The sequence below is a fragment of the Rana temporaria genome, chromosome 4 (genome assembly GCF_905171775.1).
Source record: "Rana temporaria chromosome 4, aRanTem1.1, whole genome shotgun sequence".
Lineage (NCBI taxonomy): Eukaryota > Metazoa > Chordata > Amphibia > Anura > Ranidae > Rana > Rana temporaria.
The window spans coordinates 152,196,942-152,220,212 of NC_053492.1; the positions used below are offsets into that span (position 1 = coordinate 152,196,942).

Below are 23,271 nucleotides of genomic sequence, written 5' to 3' on the forward strand. Positions count from 1 at the left end.
ATTTAACCCCTTCCTCACCCCCTAGTGTTAACCCCTTCAATGCCAGTCACATTTATACAGTAATCAGTGCATATTTATAGCACTGATCGCAGTATAAATGTGAATGGTGCCAAAAATGTGTCAAAAGTGTCCGATGTGTCCGCCATAATGTTGCAGTGCCAATAAAAATTGCAGATCGCCGCCATTACTAGTAAAAAAAAAAATAATTCTGTCCACTATTTTGTAGGCGCTATAACTTTTGCGCAAACCATTTGCTTATTGCGATTTTTTTTTTTTAACAAAAATATGTAGAAGAATACATATCGGCCTAGACTGAAAAAAAAAAATGTTTTTTAAAAAAAAAAAAAAATTGGACTATTTATTATAGCAACAAGTAAAAAATATTGTTTTTTTTAAAAAAATTACGCTTTTTTTTGTTTATAGCGCAAAAAATAAAAACCACAGAGGTGATCAAATACCACCAAAAGAAAGCTCCACTTGTGGGGAAAAAGGGAAGTCAATTTTGTTTGGGAGCCACGTCGCACGACTGCGCAATTGTCAGTTAAATCGACGCAGTGCCGGAAGCTGAAATTTCACCTGGGCAGGAGGGGGGTATATGTGCCCAGTAAGCAAGTGGTTAAATCATAACCTTTTAATATAACATGTTCCCAGTAACCAACCAGACCATTGCCAGTGTCATTATTAATAGATAACTGGCTCCGGCCTGGAAAAAATAATAATTTTGGATATGCCTACAAATTAAACATATTTTTACTTTGTGGGCTTATTTGCACTGTGCTTTCATTCAACTGTAATCCATTAGATAACATGCATTGAGTAGAGCTACAGCATATGTGGGTAGGGATAGCATTCCAATGAAAAAAAGACTGTTTTGGTGCCGTTGCTCTTCCAGATTATGTTTTAGTAACCACATAATTAAATGAAGACTGAACAACTTAATAGGTATCAAGTTTAAAGGGGTTGTAAAAGGTAAAAAAATAAATAAAAAAAAATCCCTAAATAGCTACCTTTACCTTAGTGCAGTCCTTCTTCACTTATCTTCCATTTTGCTTTTAAATGTCCTTATTTCTTCTGAGAAATCCTCACTTCCTGTTCTTCTGTCTGCAACTCCACACAGTAATGTCAGGCTCCCATTACTGTGTGGAGTTACAGACAGAAGTACAGGAAGTGAGGATTTCTCAGAAGAAATAAGGACATTTAAAAGCAAAATGGAAGGATGAGGTAAGTGAAGGAGGACTGCACTAAGGTAAAGGAAGCTATTTAGTTTTTTTTTTTACCTTTAAAAACCCCTTTAAGGAACAACATGAATTGCTCATAACAAAAATGATAAAGTTAATCCTAAAATTATAAATGGCCATTAGGAATGTATCTAAGCGCTAAAAGCTCATTTTCACCAGATGCACACATATTCCTATATGATTATCAAAGCAGGCATGATCAGTATTTACAGTAGCTACTATACAGATGTATCATCCATAGTGGTGTTACACAGTTATATTTGTTTGTTTTTTTAACATTCCTTACTGATAACCCATGTTAAAAAATTCCTGAATAATGGCCATCTTATGTTTATAAGAACAATAAATGGCAACATCAAAGGACAGTACAGCAGTATGCATGTATAGGTATCTCATATGTTAAACCCTGCTTGAAAAGATAGAACAGCAACTCCCTGTATTAATTGTCACACTTCTGGAGATGCATAAAAATGATAGTACATGTTTTACTTTTCTTTTTCTTTATGCTTTTCACAGATTGTTACCAAGCCAGCCTATATATTTTGCTATTATGTGGTGGGCTATTTCAAAATCAAAGGGGAATGTATTTAATAAAATAATGCCATGGAAGGTGCTATCATAGTGGTGGTGTGTTACTTGAACCCCAGCTTGCTGTAGTCTTGATACATACATAAAGCCTTCGTCCCTTAAGACATCATACATGCATGTTATGACATATGTCAACGGCAGACCTTTTAATTTGTCATCTTCTGTTAACAATGGACATACTCTTGTGTCCAAAATTGCTGGATATTTTTTAACAAAACTTGAGTCTCCGTATTGAGGCTTGTGGTAAATGTGGTGTTTTTTCAGGCTATCGGGCAATAAAGTACTCCAGTTTACAAACTTAAATAAATGAGCTTCTTGAGATGGTATATGTCTGTTACTGAACATGGCTTCAAATAATTTTTGATCAGTAGTAAAATATTCACTCCAAAAACGCACCATGAGTGTCCTGGACAGCATAGGCATATTGGCATTTTCTCGGTAAGATGGCGTGTTTAGATCAAGGCTCTGCAGAACTGGGTAGATTAATGCCTGAATCTTCAGTTTCACTTTGACTTCAGGGTCATGCAACATCTGTAAAAATCAAATCAATGTTATATTAAACAATTAAATCAGAGCTTGAATGTTTGCCCCTATTACACATAGTAAGTTTATTTTTGTTGTCAGCATGAGATGCATTTCATTTTAATGCATACCTCCCAACTTTTTGAAATGGAAATGAGGGACATCTATCAGCAAATGTATGCAGGCATATGACACACCCCTTGCCACGCCCCCTCAACCTCCCTGGCGGTATGATTCTGTCTGGAATTACGTACCAAAAGCGGTACAATTATTTGCAAGGAAATTTGGCATTTAATACTGTAGGCCTGTAATTCTTAGGAATAACTCACTTAAATCTGACCAAACAAGAATCTAATAGGCATTCCGGGTATGACATTTTTTTAAAAACAAAATTATAAATTATAATATAATAAATAATTATAACAAATAATAATATAATTCTAATAAAAATGATTCAATAATGTAATCAAATCAAAATCACTGAAATTTTCTCAGTTGCAAAATTGTCGCTGTCATTATTATTTTTTTTTATGACGAATTTCCCCGCAAATCGCTATCGCACAATTCTGCAAGTGATTATAATTTATTATCGCTGTTTTCTAGCTGATCTAAAACCATTTTTGACATAAAGGGACACTTTTGGTTGCTATGGACAATCTACAGTTTGCAGAAAGAAAGAACCGTTTTTATTATATAAAAGTAGATGTAGGGCACTGGGCAGACCACTAGGGACAAGGGGGGTGTGTATTTTTTACATACAGTACTGTAATCTATAAGATTACAGTATACTGTATGTAAGGTGTTTGTTTACGTTTTTGAATTTGGCGCCGATCTCCGCTCCCGTGCGTCGTAACGTCGCAGGGAACGGAGATCGGCGGCACAGGAGGACGCTGTGTGAATCGAGCGAGGTCCCGCTCGCTCACACAGCGCGGTGGCATCGCTGGATCCAGGACAAGGTAAGCCAGCGCACGCTGCAGGCTCTGCATATCTACCCCGAGCGTGACTCGGGGATACCGATTATAGCAGAAAAAATCCACCCCGAGTCACGCTCGGGGATACCGCCAGGAGGGTTAAAGGAGAATTATACAAAAAAAATAAAAGATTGGTTAAACCCACAAGTGCTTTTTTACCACTAATATTCCTTTATATTGGCTTCTGGAATTTACAAATGCAGCAATTTAGAAATCAGATGAAAGGTTTAGTGCTGGAAAACACTTTTTGATAGATAAATAGTGCATTTTATATACATCTATATAGATCAGACCAAAATGATGGACAAATGAGGACGAATGAGGGACAGAGGGACATTGCTCAAAATCAGGGACAGTCCCTCAAAATCAGGGACAGTCCCTCAAAATCAGGGACAGTCCCTCAAAGTCAGGGACAGTTGGGAGCTATGTTAATGGGATACCGCAAACTATACTTTATCGACTATTAGAAGAATTAAAGTGAACTGTGTGTGGCAGAAATACTTTATGGGAGTTTCCATGAATGATTTTATACAGTTAATAGATGTCATCCTAACCTGACTTTCCCCCATCTATTCAGTCACTGATGCAGTTCAAGTGGACCTATCAGTAATCTGTACCAGTATCAGTACCTGTCATGATATGACATAAGGCAACAACTTAACAATGAATCAAAAAAGCTCTACATTTTAATTGTTCAAATACTGTAAAGGCCCAGAAACATGATAGGACTTTTTGACAACAACAGTCTGACAGACGTGTTTGATCGGACAATCCGACCGTGTGCATGCTCCATCGAACAATTGTTTTTTCTTTTTCATTGGACAAATGTTCGCTGTGAATGCTCTCAAACTTTTCGGCAACAAATGTCCGATGGAGGATAATCCAATCATGTGTACACAAGTCCATCGGACTAAAGTCCAAAGTACAAACACGCATGCTCAGAACAAATGCTAAAGATCAGACAACAATAGCAGAAGTTGCCCAAACGGTGGCAGTAAAGAGCTGAAAAAACACGTGATTTGGTGAAAGTTGGCTTCCATCGGACCAAAATCCACCGAAAGGTCCGATGGAAGTCCGATCATGTGTATGAGGCTTTAGACTTAAGTCTTGTACACACGATCAGACTTCCGTCTGACAAATCCATGGATTTTTGTCCGAAGGGCGTTGTCCGTGAACTTGGTATGCATACACACAGCAGAACATTTTCAGCCAACAAACACAAACGTAGTGGCATAATAGATGTACTACGTGGTTTTTCAGCTCTTTAGCGCCACCCTTCCGAGCATGCGTGTTTGTACTTTGGATTTTAGTCAGACGGATTTGTGTACACACGATCGGATGATCCGACGTACCACATTTGTTGTTGGACAATTTGAGAGCATGCACAGCCAACATTTGTTGTCGGAGATTCCGACAACAATTGTCCGATGGAGCATACAGACGGTTGTATTGTCCGACAAAACACGTCCGTCTGACAATTGTTGTCGGAATATCCGATCGTGTGTACGGGCCTTAAGATATTCTCCCATTACTTACTCATGTTTTCTTAAGGCCCATACACACGATCAGATATCCTGACAACAATTGTCTGACAGACGTGTTTTATCGGACAATCCGATCCTCTGTATGCTCCATTGTACAATTGTTGTCGGAATGCTCTCAATTTGCCCGACAACAAATCTGTTATGTCGGATCATCTGATCGCATGTACAAAAATCCATCGGACTAAAATCCAAAGTACAAACACGCATGCTCGGAAACAATGCTAACCATAAGACAACATTAGCAGAAGTTGCCCAAAGGGTGGCGCTAAAGAGCTGAAAAAACACGTAGTACGTCTATTATGTCACTATGTTTGTGTTTGTGGGCTAAAAAAGTTCTGCCGTGTATATGAATACCAAGTTCACGGACAACGCCCTTCGGACAAAAACCCACGGATTTGTCCAATGCAAGCCCGATCGTGTGTACGAGGCTTTAGATCACATTTCATCCTAACCTGCCCAAATCTGAAATATCTTTAAGCTGAATGCCAAGATATAAAGGACACAAATTAATGCAGCTACATAATACATCATGAAATGTATTTTGTTTAAATGCAAGCAGTGTAGGTAACTGCATTTGGCTTGGTATCAATCTTTTGTGGTCTACTGTACAGTTTTTAGTGCAGAAGTCAAAGTCATACATGAAAGGAGGAGACTACTGTATACAGTAATACAGACCAGAGCTCATTAGAGTGCTGCTTTTCTTTTCACTGTACAGTCGTAGGGTGGGGGATCTGTAACTGAAACTGCCGCACATAAACAGCAGATCTCCATCTATGATAGACAGGGCTGTGCTGTGCATCAGAAATACTTCAGTTTTAGGACTTGAAAGGCACAAGAACAAACTCTATGGCAGGTAAAATAGCTCCTTTATATATACACTCACCAGCCACTTTATTAGGTAAACCTTGCTTGTATTGGGTTGGACCCCCTTTTGCCTTCAGAATTGCCTTAATTCTTCATGGCATAGATTTAACAAGGCATTGGAAACATTCCTCAGAGAATTTGGTCCATATTGACATGATAGCATCAAGCAGTTGCAGCAGGTTTGTTGGCTGCACATCCATGATGCGAATCTGCCATTCCACCACATCCCAAAGGTGCTATATTAGATTAAGATCTGGTGACTGTGGAGGCCATTGAAGTACAGTGATCTCATTGTCATTTTCAATAAACCAGTTTGAGATGATTTGAGCTTTGTGACATGGTGCATTATCCTGTTGGAAATAGCTATCAGAATATGGTACACTGTAGTCCTAAAGGGATAGACATGGTCAGCAACAATACTCTGGTAGGCCGTGGCGTTTAATAGATGCTCAATTGGTACTAAGGGGCCCAAAGTGTGCCAAGAAAATATCCCCCACACCATTACACCACTACCAGCCTGAACCCAATTCAAGGCAGGATGAATTCATGCTTTCATGTTGTGTATGCCAAATTCTGACCCTACCATCTGAATGTCGTAGCTGACAAAGGGGTCCTGCGTGACTCCGAAACGCTGCACCTTTCTTGTGTTGTGATCATGCAATAAAACGTCCTGTTTGGACGCCACTTTGTACTGATCCTAGGTGTGCTGGCAAATATCTACTTTCCACTGAAATTGAGACTCATCAGACCAGGCAAAATTTTCCCAATCTTCTATTGTCCAATTTTCATTCAGAGATGGTATTCTGCATACCTTGGTTGAAACGAGTGGTTCTTTGAGTTACCATTGCCTTACTATCATCTCAAACCAGACTTCCAATTCTCCTCTGACTTCTAACATCAACAAGCCATTTTCATCAACACAACTGCCGCTCACGGGATATTTTCTCTTTTTTGGACCATTCTCTATAAACCCTGATGGTTGTGCATGAAAATCCCAGTAGATCAGCAGTTTTTGAAATACTCAGACCAGCCTGTCTAGCACCAGAAACAATGTCACGTTCAAAGACACTTAAATCCCCTTTGTTCTCCATTATAATGCTTGGTTGGAACTTCAGTCAATCATCTTCACCGCGTCTAGATGCCTAAATGCATGGAGTTGTTGCATTGTGATTGGCTGAATAGCAATTTGTGTTACCAAGCAATTGAACGGGTGTACCTTATAAAGTGGCCAGTGAGTGTATTTCATCTGTGTACTTAGCTGTTTGTCTGGAAATCAAGTTTAAATTTAACAAAATTTAACTAAAAAAACATTTCTGTACATCTTTGGTTACATTACTTACCTGTAATGATGTAAATTCCACAATGTGCAGACTGTTAGAAATCGTCACTGCCTGGCTGTCCTGCCTGTTAACTGCTTGCTGACCAATGCATGACTATATACTTCAGCAGCATGGCACGGACAGTCAGAAGGACGTATATATACGTCCCCTTTAAGATCGTGGCATTGTGGCTGTGCACGTCCGCCGCAAGCTCCGTGATACCCGCGATCGTCTCACGGTGAGGAAGAACGGGGAGATGCTGATGTAAACAAGCATCTCCCTGCTGTGCCTAGTGACAATGACAGTGATCACCGCTTCCTGTAATCGGAAGCGTGATCACTGTCTTGTCACACGTAGCCCATCACCCCTACAGTAAGAATCACTCACTAGGGCAGACTTAACCGTTACAGCACCACCTAGTGGTTAACCCCTTCACTGCCAGTGTCATTTTCACAGTATTCAGTGCATTTTTATAGCACTGATCGCTGTAAAAATTACAATGATCCCCAAAAAAAATTCAAAAGTGTCCGATGTGTCCACCATAATGTCGCAGTCACGATAAAAATCGATGATCGCCGCCATTTCTAGTGAAAAAAAAATATTAATAAAAATGCCATAAAACTATCCCCTATTTTGTAGACGCTATAACTTTTGCGCAAACCGATCATTAAACGCTTATTGCATTTTTTTTTACCAAAAATATGTAGAAGAATACGTATCGGCCTAAACTGAGGGAAAAATATTTTTTTTTATATATTTTATGGGGATATTTATTATAGCAAAAAGTAAAAATATTTTTTTTTTTTCAAAATTGTCGCTCTATTTTTGTTTATAGCGCAAAAAATAAAAACCGTAGAGGTGATCAAATACCACCAAAATAAAGCTCTATTTGTGGGGAAAAAATACTTCAATTTTGTTTGGGAGCCACGTCGCACGACCGCGCAATTGTCAGTTAAAGCGATGCAGTGCTGAATGGCAAAAAGTGGCCCGGTCTTTGACCAGCAAAATGGTGCAGGGCTGAAGTGTTCTCTGGAACTAATGGTGCACTGAAGATAATCCAACTGGGACACGCCCTTTCTGCCCTCTCCTCCATTGCGAAAAGTTATCTCACTAGCTGTAACATGACTTGTTAATGAAGGAGAGAATCTTGTGACTAATTAGATGCTACACCATTCACAGATTGTTTCAGGCAGTGTAATGGAGATGACAAAGGGTGCTATGAGCTTCTGATGCCATCCATCTATTCAGTGCTTCAGATTGGTGTTTTTCACCCTTCTACACAGGGGGGTTGATTTACTAAAACTGGAGAGTGCAAAATCTGGTGAAGCTGTGCATGGTAGCCAATCTGCTTGCAACTTAAGCTTTTTCAATTAAGCTTTGTTTAAAATACCTGGAAGCTGATTGGTTTCTATGCAGAGCTGCACAAGATTTTGCACTTTCCAGTGTGATGGAAGTTACTAAAATGAATATTTTTGTGTTATGATTACTTTTCTCCTGAGCTACTCAAATGTTGCCTTCCTTTCATTATATAGTTTATTTGTTTTAATTCCTTTTATTTCTTGATCGATATAAGATATAATACATATGTATGTGAGTGTTTTAGAAAATTACTTTCCTTAAGAGACATTATAGAGTTAACCAACCCTTCAGGAAGTGATTAAATGAAAACAGATGTCTTCAAACCCTTCCAAAACAGCTCCTCCCATGGCCCCTTCCATCGAAGAAACAAAGATGGCCCCCAAAGACTTTTGAAACGTGTGCAGTATGCCAAGAACAGATGGGTTAAGCCCTGAGGTTGTGTCAGGGGTCAATCCTTGTCACCAGTTTTAGTAAATCAACCCAAGTGTGGCATGGTGTGTGGATCAGAGGAGTGACTGAACATAAACACAAATATTCAGGAATGTGGAACAAGTAATTAATACATTATACTTTTCAAATGTCTGAAGATGTGGATTGGGTCCAAGTTGACCTAGAATGTTTTCCTTAATTATTCTTAATTATCTATCACAGACATATAGTATATAGTAAAAAAGCGATAAAAAAATAATTCTGTACATCTATTTGTTTTCAGATCTAAGGATGAACATACACAAATTAGCAAAAGTATTGGGACACCTGCCTTTACATGCACATGAACTTTAATGGCATCCCAGTCCTAGTCAGCAGGGTTCAATATTGAGTTGGCCCACCCTTTGCAGCTATAACTCTTCTGGTAAGGCTGTCCACAAGGTTTAGGAGTGTGTCTATGGGAATGTTTGACCATTCTATCAGAAGCACATTTGTGAGGTCAGGCACTGATGTTAGACGAGAAGGCCTGACTCACAGTCTCCGTGTAATTCATCCCAAAGGTGTTCTATCGACTTGAGGTCAGGATTCTGTGAAGGCCAGTCAAGTTCCTCCACCCCAAACTTGCTCAAAAATGTCTTGGTATGCTGACGCCTTAAGAGTTCCCTTCACTCAGGGCCGGCACTAGCACAAGGCAACTATGGCGCTTGCCTTACGACGCCAGCGCCGGCCAGGGCAGAATTTCTGTGGCGATCGAGACCTCAGCAGCGTCGCGCAGGTGCAGTTCACCCAGGCGCCACAGAGGTGGAGGCGCTCAAGCACCAGAGTGCGCCGCTCCCTCCTTCTCCTTGTCTGAGGCCGCGGCATGGTATTTACTTTTTAAATCCTCCTCAACGATCCACCCGGGCGTCGCAGCTGCACACTGTCCTCTCCAGCTGCCTGCCCGGGTCGGGTTTGTCCTGAGGGGGGGGAAGTTTGTGGTGGCCTCTGTGAGTGCACTAGTGGAGGGGTCTGTACTAATGGGGGGTCTGTAATAATGGGGGATGGCTTATGGGGGGCTCTGTACTAATGGGGGATGGCTTGTGGTTGTGGGGGGCTCTGTACTAATGGGGGATGGCTTGTGGGGGGCTCTGTACTAATGGGGGATGGCTTGTGGTTGTGGGGGGCTCTAATAATGGGGGATGGCTTGTGGGGGGCTCTGTACTAATGGGGGATGGCTTGTGGTTGTGGGGGGCTCTGTACTAATGGGGGATGGCTTGTGGGTGGCTCTGTAATAATGGGGGATGGCTTGTGGGGGGCTCTGTAATAATGGGAGATTGCTTGTGGTTGTGGGGGCTCTGTAATAATGGGGGATGGCTTGTGGGGGGCTCTGTACTAATGGGGGATGGCTTGTGGTTGTGGGGGGCTCTGTAATAATGGGGGATGGCTTGTGGGGGGCTCTGTAATAATAGGGGATGGTTTGTGGGGGGCTCTGTAATAATGGGGGATGGCTTGTGGGGGGCTCTTTACCAATGGGGGGCTCTGTAATAATGGGGGGTGCTTTATTGGGGGGGCGGTCTGTACTAATGGAGGCGGGAGGTTTGCTCACCACACAGGCCGGACACACGCCCGCAGAGCCGCCACCGCGACATACAAGGCTTCAGAAACAGGTAAGGGGGACCTGTTTTAAAGTTTCCTGTTTAAAAAAAACACCAAATCCCTACAATAATATATTAAGCAGCCTGTATAATGTATTATTGCTGGGATTTGTTGTTCCTCTATAGCTGCTGGTATTCTGTATTGTGTTTTATATAATGTATTATTGCTGGGATTTGTTGTTCCTCTATAGCTGCTGGTATTCTGTATTGTGTTTTATATAATGTGTTGCTGGGATTTGTAGTCCTCTGTAACTGCTGGTATTCTGCATTGTGTTTTTTATATAATGTATTATTGTTGGGATTTGTTGTTCCTCTATAGCTGCTGGTATTCTGCATTGCATTTTATATAATGTATTGCTGGGATTTGTTGTTCCTCTATAGCTGCTGGTATTCTCCATTGTGCTGTATAATGTATTATTGCTGGGGTTTGTAGTTCCTCTATAACTGGTCAGTGGTAATCTGCATTGCGCAGTATAATCACTATACAGCGTAATGGAGAATACCACCAGCTATAGAGGCTACAAATCCCAGCAATAGTACATTATATACAGCGCAATGCAGAATAACGCCATCTATGCTATCTTTCTCTGTAAAAGATAAATACGTTAAAACAATCACTTTAAGCATCATAACCATTAAAGCTTAATGAAGCACAGATATAATGTGTGTGTGCGTGCGTGCGTGCGCGCGCCGGGGGGCGTTAAAATGCACCTTCGCCTTAGTTGACAAAAATCCTTGCACCGGCCCTGCCTTCACTGGAACTAAGGGGCCAAGCCCAACCCCTTAAGAACAACCCCACACCATAATCCCTCCTTCACCAATTGATTTGGACCAGTGCACAAAGCAAGATCCATAAAGACATGGATGAGCAAGTTTGGGGTGTACATACATGGGAAAAAAATTATAATTTTAAGATTACGTATCTTTGCATCAGTGATAGTAACACATATTTTGCAATCATTTTAAGGAATGTTTTAATTGTTATGTTTTCCATCGTAAAAGAAATAATTTTATTAAACCAAAAGTCATACCTCGTTTGTTACTGCGGCAGCTAAATTTCCACCTGCACTGTCACCAGACACAGCTATCCGACTTGCATCAACTGAATATTTTTCAAGGATACTGGGCTGCAGAAAGAACTTCACTCCAGTGTACACGTCATCAAACTGTGTGGGAAAGTGGAATTTGGGAGCCAGCCGGTAGCTAAGGAATAAAAAAGGAAATACACTGTAAGAACCATTTTGTGAAAGACTGCAATATCTTGAAATACATGTTTTTTATTAAAACTGCAAAGAAAGAAAGAAAAATGATGCACCAGCCTAGTGCATTACCTCTATAAATAATTTGATTGTAGTGATGAAACTAGATATATTCACAAACAGCTGTATATCACAACAGAATGATACACAATCCATGCTTCCAAATCAGGTGCACATGTCTCAATCTCGGGAAGTAGCCATCTAGGCCTCAACAGCTTACACGTTTTAAGGGAAGAGCCCCCTCTTCAGAGCCAATTAATGTTTTTTGTTTGAAGCATGGATAAGTGAAGGTCTATTGGAGTCTTAGTATCAAATTTTAGCACAGTAAGTTGTTTGTATCTGCCTAACCACAGGTTTTTTATTGTATGGCAGGTTTGTGTACATGTGAAATTTTAACTAGTGGCATAAGCAAAGCTGGTGTTCTCAGGGTACATTTGCACCAGATGCAGTAGGACTGTGTTGGCCAGCTATTTCAGCACAGTCCCACAGCAAGACAAGGCAAAATGCCCGGTCTCCTACATGGCGTTGCCGTGGGGTACACTACTAAGAAGTACACAGTGCAGCACAACGTGAAGCAATCCACCACTGTGCAGCAGTCAATAAAACTTAATGAATTGTTACCATGTAAGTGAAAAAAAAGTTTGTTAAAAAAAAAAAGAGAACTGTGCGATGCACTGCGATTGGCACATCAGCCCTGCTGTCATCCCTCTGCACACCAGCGGCTACATTGTAATTCAGCAGCTGGTGTGAATGTACCCTTAAATAAACATTTGTAAGAACTTGTGGGTTATTGAGAAGTTCGGAAATTGAAAATAAAGTGAAAAAAATTATATTCATCTATGTGTCTGCAGCATCACTCCGATGCTGCATCTGTTCCTAGACAACTCTAAGACCAAGAACTGAGCAATCAAAGACGTTTATTCAGTTCTTGGTCTCTGGTGAGCAGTGCTCACTGGGCAGCTTTCTCGGTGTCCCAGCAGTGTACTAAGGTGCTCAACCAGCCGCCAGCCCATTTTATTTAATGCTATGTGAATGGAGATATGTTATTAGATTGGTTCCTTTTCTTTTATAAAAGTAAACGTTTGGTGATTAAGAGCTTTTTCCATTGTGCTCATATATATCGTTGGACAACCCATATAACAGGGCTTGACTACAGTTCCAAGCCTAGTTTTTTTATTTCTTGTGATGTTGATAGATGTTCAGTAAGGGCTAGTTTACACTTGCTTCAGAACAAGGCTTCGGATTCGCTTTGTTAAAGCTCTCTGAACGCCAGTCAAAGCTCCTATCAGTAAATAAAATGGTTAAATTATAGTCCTGTTTACACCTTGCTTTTTCTTGGTGCTTCAATGAGGCTTCGTGGGGCTTCGATGAGGCTTTGGTGGAGCTTCAATGGGGCTTTGGTGGAGCTTCAATGGGGCTTTGGTGAAGCTTTGTGGGGCTTCAGTGGGGCTTCAAGCAAGCTTTGCCATAGAATTCTATGGATGCTTTGAAGACACTTTGAAGCACCATTAAAGCTACATGGGGTATAGTTTTTGAAGTGAAGCTGAAGAAAAGCAACACAAGGTGTAAACAGGACTGTAAGCTAACCATTTTGTGACAGGAGCTTTGACTAGTGTTCAGAGAGCTATAACAAAGCCTGTCTGAAGCCATGTTTTGAAGCAAGTGTCAGCTAGCAATTAATGTGTGTTTAAGCCGACGCCTTGGATGTTTTTTCCGATGGAATTCCGCTCAAGCTTGGCTTGCATACACATGGTCACACAAAAGTTCTCTGATCTTTCGACCATCAAGACCGTGGTGACGTGCAATACTACGACGAGCCGAGAAAATTAATTTCAATGCTTCCAAACATGCGTCAAATTGTTTCCAAGCATGCGTCGGAATTGCTACAGATGATCGGATTTTCAGAAAATTTAAGAACCAGTTCTCAATCTTTTGTTGGCGAAATTCCGACAGCAAAAGTCTGATACACACAGTCGGAATTTCCGTTCAAAACTTTTGCTGTCGGAATAAGAGTTTTTTTTTCTGAGAAGTAGTGAAGGGAACATTAATTTGAAAGCCAGAAAAATTGCAGAATCTGCATTTTTTTACTCTTCCAAGTATATGCATGGAGATTTGTCCAATCTGCATAGAATCATAGAATACATGAATCACAATTGCCTATTCCTGTGTAGCAATTGCAACTATTGTAAATAAAACAAGATGATTCAATGTTTTTCTCTATTTAATTGTGTGGTCCATGACTGTTCCTTGGGTTAAGTGCCCTTATGTAAGCAAACATCAGTGAAGACCAAATTTGTTACAATGCATCTTGCAATAGCACGTAACCAGGTGCCTGTTTTTATTTGCATCTGTCATGCATATTACTTGTAAATATCACATTATATAGTCAGCACTCTAGATTTTATAATTAGAAATCTGAAAAGCAAAATCTACGGTAATTTACTTTAACTGGCTGCCAGGCTGGAATTACTTTCACACCTAGTGAAATCTTCACAGACCAGTAACAGTAGCACAGACTTCATTGAGTAGAAATAATAAAAGCTGGGAGGCCCAGAAATTGATCTGTCTCTGAGACATTATTGCGTTTTAATCCAGCTTTACCCTGTCCAAATTAAAACAGTTGCTCCAACATTTAAAATTATTAAATTAAAATCACATCATTTTGTATTTTTCTATAGTTATCTTATCTTAGCCTTTGTTTAAATGCACATTTTTTACATGCTTTGTTTAGAATCTGCTCTAGAATTTATAATATATAATTTAATTTAGTAAACAACTTAATGCATAGATGTCATATGAAGAACAAACACAACCTACTTGATTGACACTACCAACGCATTGAGTTGCTGTGCTGTTTGTCTGGATAAAAGATCATATGGCTTCATGGCTGCAATAAAAAGGATTAGACTGATATATGATATAAGTAATAATCTGCATTCCAATACATATGAAAAGAAATATGAGTGGGCTCCATTTTTTGTTTTGTGCAGGCACACTAGCAAACATGTCCATATCCTGTGTACATGTATTTCACAGCACATATATAAGGTAGGCTTTAGCACCAGCCCATTGTTTGGGCAAATTATTATGACATACAGGAACATATCAGCAAGAACTGGCATACAGTAAATTATTCATTTCATATTATTCATTTCATTTTTGAATGAGCAGTGATTTATTGGGGCTTAAAGTGAAACTATAAAAATGAAAAATTCCTTTCAATATAGTGCCTGGGGAGGGGGGGTCCCCTTAGTCTACCTGTAAAGTAGAGCAGTGTGCTGTGAACGAAATATATCATTCCTGCCCATGCTTTGTGGACCACGTGTCAGCATGTGGTTGACTGCCTTGCCAACAATGTCACAAAATTTCCTTCCATGTGATGGTAGAGAGCTGGAATAGCCTTAAATAAAAAAAATTGCGACTGGGAACATGTCATTGTGGTACAGCACATTCTGCAAATTCACGGAAGGGGGCAAAATCCACCAGGCAGAAAGACAGAAGTTGTAGAGCCAGCAGCTTTGACAAGCTTGCATTTAGACACTGGGAATGTGGCAGGGAATGTGTTTTTTTCTGCTGCAACAGATGGGGCAGGGAAATTTGCCAGCTATAGGGCTAAAGTCTACAGCTGGTGGTGTACTGCTGGCAAATGTGCTGCAAGGACCTGGGACACCCTGTGCTATAACATCATCCCTGTTAGTGGAGGCTTTTGAGAGTTCATGAGGCAAAGCAGGGACAGACTGAGGTGAGCAAGGAGGAGGGACAGATTTGTGCCCCTTTTTTGTGGCTTTTAGGTGCTTTTGCTATTTTTTTTACATAAATAGCTTCCTTGAAGGGATTTGGCTCATGTATGGAGGCATGAGGTTGCCAACATCTCTGTATCAATTGAAAAAGATGAATACCTCTAAGTGAGGTGAGATTTTTCGGGCAACCAAAAAATGATTGTGACAACTAGGTCATAAAAATATAAATTTTAATACATTAGTTCAAAGCATAAACATTTCATAATCACAACATTATTTAAAAGATGAAAAATTATTTCCAGATTGAGAAAAATTTGTTACTGCTAGAGGATCACCACACACCCCAGGACTAGGCTAAGGGTATAGGTGATCATTTATCCGACGCGTTTCAGATGTCTCAGTAATACATCTTTCTTCAGGGAACAGAAAGCAGTAAGAGTTTCTCCTATAACAAAAGAAGGGTATATAATAACATACATACAAAAAAAATATATATATACCTGTGACCAAAGATTTGTTTTTTGACATTTGCAGCGTGTGGAAAACAGAGGGGAGAGATGGAATGCTCAATATGTAAGAGGAAAGGAAATGAAACTCACCCCTTTCCAGACACAGAGCGCCTAGATCATCCCCATGGAGCTTGTATGTGAGCCGCAATCAGGGCGACCAAACCAGATGGTATGCTTAGTGTCCATAACGATCCCCCAATCCAGAGGGCTCCATAACCATGGGGGGGTGGAATAACATTAGTCTCCACAACAGAGTCAGCAGTCATAGAACAATAAGAGGTATCATGGCTGAGGAGAGATTTAGGTAATATGTACAGGGAGGGTATTAGATTCTTCACTAAAAGGTGAGGCTAAAAATAGAAAAATAGAAAAAATCTCCCTAAAGTGTACTTACCACTCCCAGTGCATCAGCTCAAATAAAGATGAACAAACACTCCAGCCATGGAAACCAAACTTGACCAGAAACCAAAATAACCTCCAACTCCAACAGGGGAAAGGAGGAAAGTGAGTGCTGACAGGAACCCCCCTGACTTCCCTTTATACTTACTTTAAGGATGATGGGCCTCAGGTGTGAATGATCCACTCACTCCAAAGAGATCACAGCTGTTCCTTGGATTGAATGGGGTAATTGCTTGTGGGTGGGGCAATGGATAAACATTGGAGGTCAACAAGCGTAATTCCTATCCTCCAAATCCACCGTGTTTGGCATGCAAACAGCGCGCCCACTACTGACGTCAGCGTCAGGTGGCCGAGCTCTAATCAATCAGGGCACAACATCGTGGTCATGCCGCTGGTGACGCACATCCTGTGCGTCACACAGCACATGACCCACAACGTCTAGTGTAGTAACAAAATCCCAAAGGTCATGTGACAACGGCGCACCCAATCAGGTGCACGGGGTGTCAGATGACTGGACAGGAACGCAATGCATACTATGCGCGTCAAAACGACGCGAATGAAGTGCGCTCAACAGCCGGACAGGGGAGAAAGAGGTGTCCGCACAAAAGGAGCGGAAATTACTGCCCACTCAAAAGAGCCGAATAGTCCATGGGTTTAAACGACAACAATAAAATTGCAATTTCGGGACATCATTGGACCAGGGAAAATAAGGAGGTCAAAGGATAAAAGCAGGGCAAATAAAAAAGGACCATTGGAGGAACGCTTCATGAAACGAGGGCGGACTCCTAAAAACAGGGCAAAGATGTTTGCTGTGCCTAAATACTTGAGAACTGGCAGATGAAAAAGGTCTGACAGTTGAAAAAAGGGAGATAAAGTCACCACTGCCGGGTAGAAGAGTGCCCCAAGGGCATGAAATGCCCCTGTGGCGGGCACCAAGGTGCTACTCTCCCCCGGCAGTGGATGGAGGAGCCCTCTTGTGATTGGTTGGGGTGGGATCATCACGGACACCAAAAGCATCCAGAAAAGGCCGGTGGAAAGCGGTACCTATCACATATGGCTCCTAGTTGGAGAACCACAGGGTGCACTGTCAACAAATCATCAACGGTTGATCACAGGTTTACAATCAAAAATTTCATGTATAAATCCAAGAAAAACTTTTTGACTCATACATTTACAAAATCAAAATCATACAATAATTTATAAATGTAAATCCTACTTATTACAAATCTCAACCTAAGGCCCCAGTGTCCCAAAGGGTACAGTTTAGGGTTTAAGTAGGGAAGGGGAGGGGGGGGGAAAGGGGGGGGGGGGGGGAAAAGGAGTTTTAACAGTTGGTCAATTCAGGAAAAAAGGGGGGAGGGGGGAGGGGCAGGGGGATGATCTCCCAATGGCATATGGGGGCTAGTCCGTTTTCCCCGAACTGAACCCCTCTAAGAAGGGCCTAAAGCTCTCCATCTCATTAAGTCCTGGAAAGATTGTAGCTTTAAGGCGTCTAATCCAGCGCATCTCACGCTGGAGAAGTACCTTATTCCAGTCCCCCCCACGTAGAGGGATATGTATTCTGTCAAGAACAGAAAAGTTGACTTTGGGCATGTGATACCCATGTGCTTTAGCCACGTGTCTCCCAAGGGGTAAATACAAGTTGCCAATTCTCATAGAATGCATGTGTTTTTCCACTCTTTTATGAAATGGTTGTTTGGTCTTGCCAACGTAGAAGGAACCACACTGGCACTGCATGAGGTAGACTACCCCCCGTGTGGTACAGTTGGCAAAATGTTTCAACGAGAGAGTCTCCCTGTTGGGCAATGCCAGTGTGGTCCTCCTAGCAATGACCTCACATTGCGCGCAATGTCCACATGGGAAAGTCCCATGGGTCTTGCAGGGGTCTTTGGCAGAGTTGCCCTTGTATTCACTCCGGACCAAAATGGTCCCCAGTGAATCCGCACGTTTAAACGTAAGTTGAGGTCTATCCAAGAGTAAATTTTGGAGGATGGGGTCCTCAGTGAGTATAGGCCAAAATTTTGTTATTATCCTTCTAATTCTTGCATGCTCATTTGAGAACCCCAAAATGATCCTTGAGTTGTTTTCTTCAGACCTAACATTTTGTGATTTGGTTTTAAAAATCAATTTGCGTCTGTCTAGGGCTTTAACTCTGTTAAATGCTTTCCGGAGACAAGTTTTTGTGTACCCCCTAGCGGATAGCCGGAGAGAGAGTGCATTACATTGTTCGTGGAAGTCATCTTCCATCGAACAGTTTCTCCTGATTCTAAGAAACTGGCTATAGGGTATAGACCTCTTGAGAGGTTCGGGGTGAAAGCTACCCGCATGTAATATAGTATTCCCAGCGGTTTCTTTCCTAAACAGAGTGGAGTAAATTTTACCATCGGGGTCTTTTTTGATTTTAATGTCCAAAAAACTGATTTCTGATTGATCATGAGACATGGTAAAAAACAAATTAAATTTGTTGATATTCATAAGTCTCAGAAGTCCGTCGAGGCCACTTTGCGGTCCATCCCAAATAATAAAAATGTCGTCGATGTAACGCTGCCAAATCAAAATATGAGCAGCGCACATCGACGCATTCTCTCCCAGGAGGAAATCCCGCTCCCACTCCCCCAGGTACAGGTTGGCGTAGGAGGGTGCACAGCACGTTCCCATAGCCACACCCTGTACCTGGAGGTAGTGGGAGCCCTGGAAGAGAAAGGTGTTATGGTACAAAATAAATTCTAACATAGTAAGGATGAAGGTGTTAAACTTGAAATCAGTAGTTGGCTGCTGCTTGAGAACCTGTTCAACAGCCCTCAACCCAAATGAATGGGGAATGCTGTTGTACAGGGTCTCAACGTCGACGGAGACCAAAATGGCGTCCGTCGGTATCGTCATATCTTCAAGCATCTGTAAAAGATGTATAGTATCTTTGGTGTAAGATGGTAAGTTGAGAACGTGTGGTCTCAAATATTGGTCAATGACCTCACTGACACCTTCAGAGATTGAGCCATTACCCGATATTATGGGTCTCCCTGGAGGGTCCACAAGGTTTTTGTGGACCTTGGGGAGAGCATAGAAGGTGGGTTGTCTCGGATGTTGAACCCTTATAAAGTCCCATAGGTCTTTAATTATGACTCCTCGATGAAAAAAGTCATCGACGAGGTCATAAAATTGTTTATTGAAGCCATCAACCTGAGCTGGCGAAATTTTGAGATAGCATTGTTTGTTGTTTAGGATTTTGAGACACATTCGCTCATAATCACTGTTGTTCATCAAAACCACATTTCCCCCTTTGTCAGAGGCTTTGATAGTAATATCTGGAAGATTTCTAAGAGTTTTCAAAGCTAGTTGTTGTTCGGAACTTAGATTTGAATGGACACTGTCCTTTTTCATGGCTTCAAGCTCTTTGGCAGTTTCTCTGACGAAGTGGGAAATGGCTGGATTTTGATTAAGCAAAGGGAATTTATTTGATCTTCGTTTAAATCTGGACATTGGATCCTTATTTTTGATGTTATCCTCATTATCCATTTCCTCCAAATCCTCATCATCCCAAGCTCCATCCAATGTCTCATTCTCCTGAAGTAGGAGATTTAGATCCCTAAGGGCTTTGAAATCTGCTGCCTTAAGGTTGGGGGCCAATTCTTTGAGTGGATCAATATGTTTTACATATAGGCTTTTGTAAAATAGCCTACGGGCAAACAAATGTATGTCTTTGACAGCATCAAATATATTCGTACCCATATTAGGACAGAAGGAAAGTCCCAATGACAGGACCTCATGCTCTACTTCTGTGAGGCTATGGGAGGAAAGATTGATGATGTTCAGACCTCCTCCTGGTTCAGATTCGGTAGTGCAGGGGGTATATCCATTATTGTTAGGTTGGGGGATGCTGCTGGCATCCCCCTTTTGTCCAAAAAATTGTCCAATGCAGTACGTTGTGTTTTGGGAATGGCCCCACTGTCTTTTTTGGGGAAAAGTCTGCTTCTACTGGATGGTGAATCCTTAGTATCCCCATCAATTACTTCACTCGTGGGAGTCGTTTTTTTTCTAGGATTGTTAGTGACCAGAGATAATTGTGGCACTGTTGCGGCCTTTTTGTTGGCCTGTTTGACTTCCCCTTCGAGGTTTTGTTTGAAAGAGGCCCCTTTCCTTTTTGATGCTATACGCCCCGTATTGGAGGACATGGAGGAGGAGGAGTTTGAGGGGGTATCAGAGGAATAGTCTTTATGTGTACCATCTATTTTGCTATTTTTCTTGGGATTTTGGTTTCTAAATCTTTTAATATTGTCCCATTTATATGCTCTCCCTTCACGGAATGCGTTTTTGTCTCTCCAGTACTTTTTTTCTTTTTTAATCAAAATTGATTTACTGAAGGTTTCCAAATGCTCCTTGAGTTTTTGTTCAAGGTTGGCATATTCTTCTAAGGGTTTTAAGGGAGTCAGGTTAACATAGAGGGCTTCAATTTCTTTATCCAGCACTTGAAGCTGCTGACGATATTCGTTTTGTAGCAGTTGCATTAGGTTTTTGGAACATTCATCTAGTCTGGCCTCCCAATTACTTTTGAGTTCCTTGCTGATTGTATTCAAAATCGGAAAGATCTGAATACGTAATCCAATTGGATTAATATGTTCACTAATGTATCTTTCCATGGACTGTATATGCCAGTGCAAGGCAGCTTTTTTCTCAAGAACCTTGGTCAGGTTAAAGAAAAGGGATGCCAGATCAGATGTAAGTTGTTCCTTACCTTGGTAGTTCTTTTCAATTTGGGTCATGAGTTCTTCCCACTGACCACCCTTGAGATCCCCCATGATGTAGTGACGCCGTCCTAATCGCCCTTCCTAACCACCAAAAACAAAAAACAAAACCAAAAAACGAAAAACGAAAGACAAAAAAAGCAAAAAAACACAAAAAGCAAGACAAAAAGGAAGAGGGAAAAAGAGAAGGAGGGGGAAAAAAAGGGGGGGGGGAAGTTTAAGCGAGAGATGTTTTAGACAAAAACAATCATAATTTCTAATCCTCCAAGGAGGAAACCCAAAAACATATGTGAAAGTGGGTGGTTTAAACAGGCTCTGGACCCTGTTCTCATGGAATTACCCAATAGAGTCCAGGGTAAAATATAAACCAGAGTCTGAAAGAAGAAAATTGTTTTTTTAGAAAAAAGTAGGATCCATGCCAAGATACATGAGCCTAACGAGGTATGTGGGTGTATTATCCACCCTGTAATTTATGAAGGGATTTGGCTCATGTATGGAGGCATGAGGTTGCCAACATCTCTGTATCAATTGAAAAAGATGAATACCTCTAAGTGAGGTGAGATTTTTCGGGCAACCAAAAAATGATTGTGACAACTAGGTCATAAAAATATAAATTTTAATACATTAGTTCAAAGCATAAACATTTCATAATCACAACATTATTTAAAAGATGAAAAATTATTTCCAGATTGAGAAAAATTTGTTACTGCTAGAGGATCACCACACACCCCAGGACTAGGCTAAGGGTATAGGTGATCATTTATCCGACGCGTTTCAGATGTCTCAGTAATACATCTTTCTTCAGGGAACAGAAAGCAGTAAGAGTTTCTCCTATAACAAAAGAAGGGTATATAATAACATACATACAAAAAAAATATATATATACCTGTGACCAAAGATTTGTTTTTTGACATTTGCAGCGTGTGGAAAACAGAGGGGAGAGATGGAATGCTCAATATGTAAGAGGAAAGGAAATGAAACTCACCCCTTTCCAGACACAGAGCGCCTAGATCATCCCCATGGAGCTTGTATGTGAGCCGCAATCAGGGCGACCAAACCAGATGGTATGCTTAGTGTCCATAACGATCCCCCAATCCAGAGGGCTCCATAACCATGGGGGGGTGGAATAACATTAGTCTCCACAACAGAGTCAGCAGTCATAGAACAATAAGAGGTATCATGGCTGAGGAGAGATTTAGGTAATATGTACAGGGAGGGTATTAGATTCTTCACTAAAAGGTGAGGCTAAAAATAGAAAAATAGAAAAAATCTCCCTAAAGTGTACTTACCACTCCCAGTGCATCAGCTCAAATAAAGATGAACAAACACTCCAGCCATGGAAACCAAACTTGACCAGAAACCAAAATAACCTCCAACTCCAACAGGGGAAAGGAGGAAAGTGAGTGCTGACAGGAACCCCCCTGACTTCCCTTTATACTTACTTTAAGGATGATGGGCCTCAGGTGTGAATGATCCACTCACTCCAAAGAGATCACAGCTGTTCCTTGGATTGAATGGGGTAATTGCTTGTGGGTGGGGCAATGGATAAACATTGGAGGTCAACAAGCGTAATTCCTATCCTCCAAATCCACCGTGTTTGGCATGCAAACAGCGCGCCCACTACTGACGTCAGCGTCAGGTGGCCGAGCTCTAATCAATCAGGGCACAACATCGTGGTCATGCCGCTGGTGACGCACATCCTGTGCGTCACACAGCACATGACCCACAACGTCTAGTGTAGTAACAAAATCCCAAAGGTCATGTGACAACGGCGCACCCAATCAGGTGCACGGGGTGTCAGATGACTGGACAGGAACGCAATGCATACTATGCGCGTCAAAACGACGCGAATGAAGTGCGCTCAACAGCCGGACAGGGGAGAAAGAGGTGTCCGCACAAAAGGAGCGGAAATTACTGCCCACTCAAAAGAGCCGAATAGTCCATGGGTTTAAACGACAACAATAAAATTGCAATTTCGGGACATCATTGGACCAGGGAAAATAAGGAGGTCAAAGGATAAAAGCAGGGCAAATAAAAAAGGACCATTGGAGGAACGCTTCATGAAACGAGGGCGGACTCCTAAAAACAGGGCAAAGATGTTTGCTGTGCCTAAATACTTGAGAACTGGCAGATGAAAAAGGTCTGACAGTTGAA

General features: G+C 41.3%; 1 protein-coding gene across 1 annotated transcript in view; it reads right to left on the reverse strand.

Annotated features, from left to right (window-relative positions):
* Positions 1–1,505: 1,505 nt before the first annotated feature.
* The window catches only part of AADAC (arylacetamide deacetylase), a 76,249-nt gene continuing 54,483 nt past the window's right edge, over positions 1,506–23,271 (reverse strand). The window contains exons 3-5 of the mRNA XM_040349211.1: positions 14,545–14,614; positions 11,500–11,671; positions 1,506–2,357 (exon numbers count right to left, since the gene is read on the reverse strand). Coding sequence (XP_040205145.1) covers positions 1,749–2,357; positions 11,500–11,671; positions 14,545–14,614 — 851 coding nt within the window. The 3' untranslated portion in view covers positions 1,506–1,748. The remainder of the gene's footprint in view (positions 2,358–11,499; positions 11,672–14,544; positions 14,615–23,271) is intronic.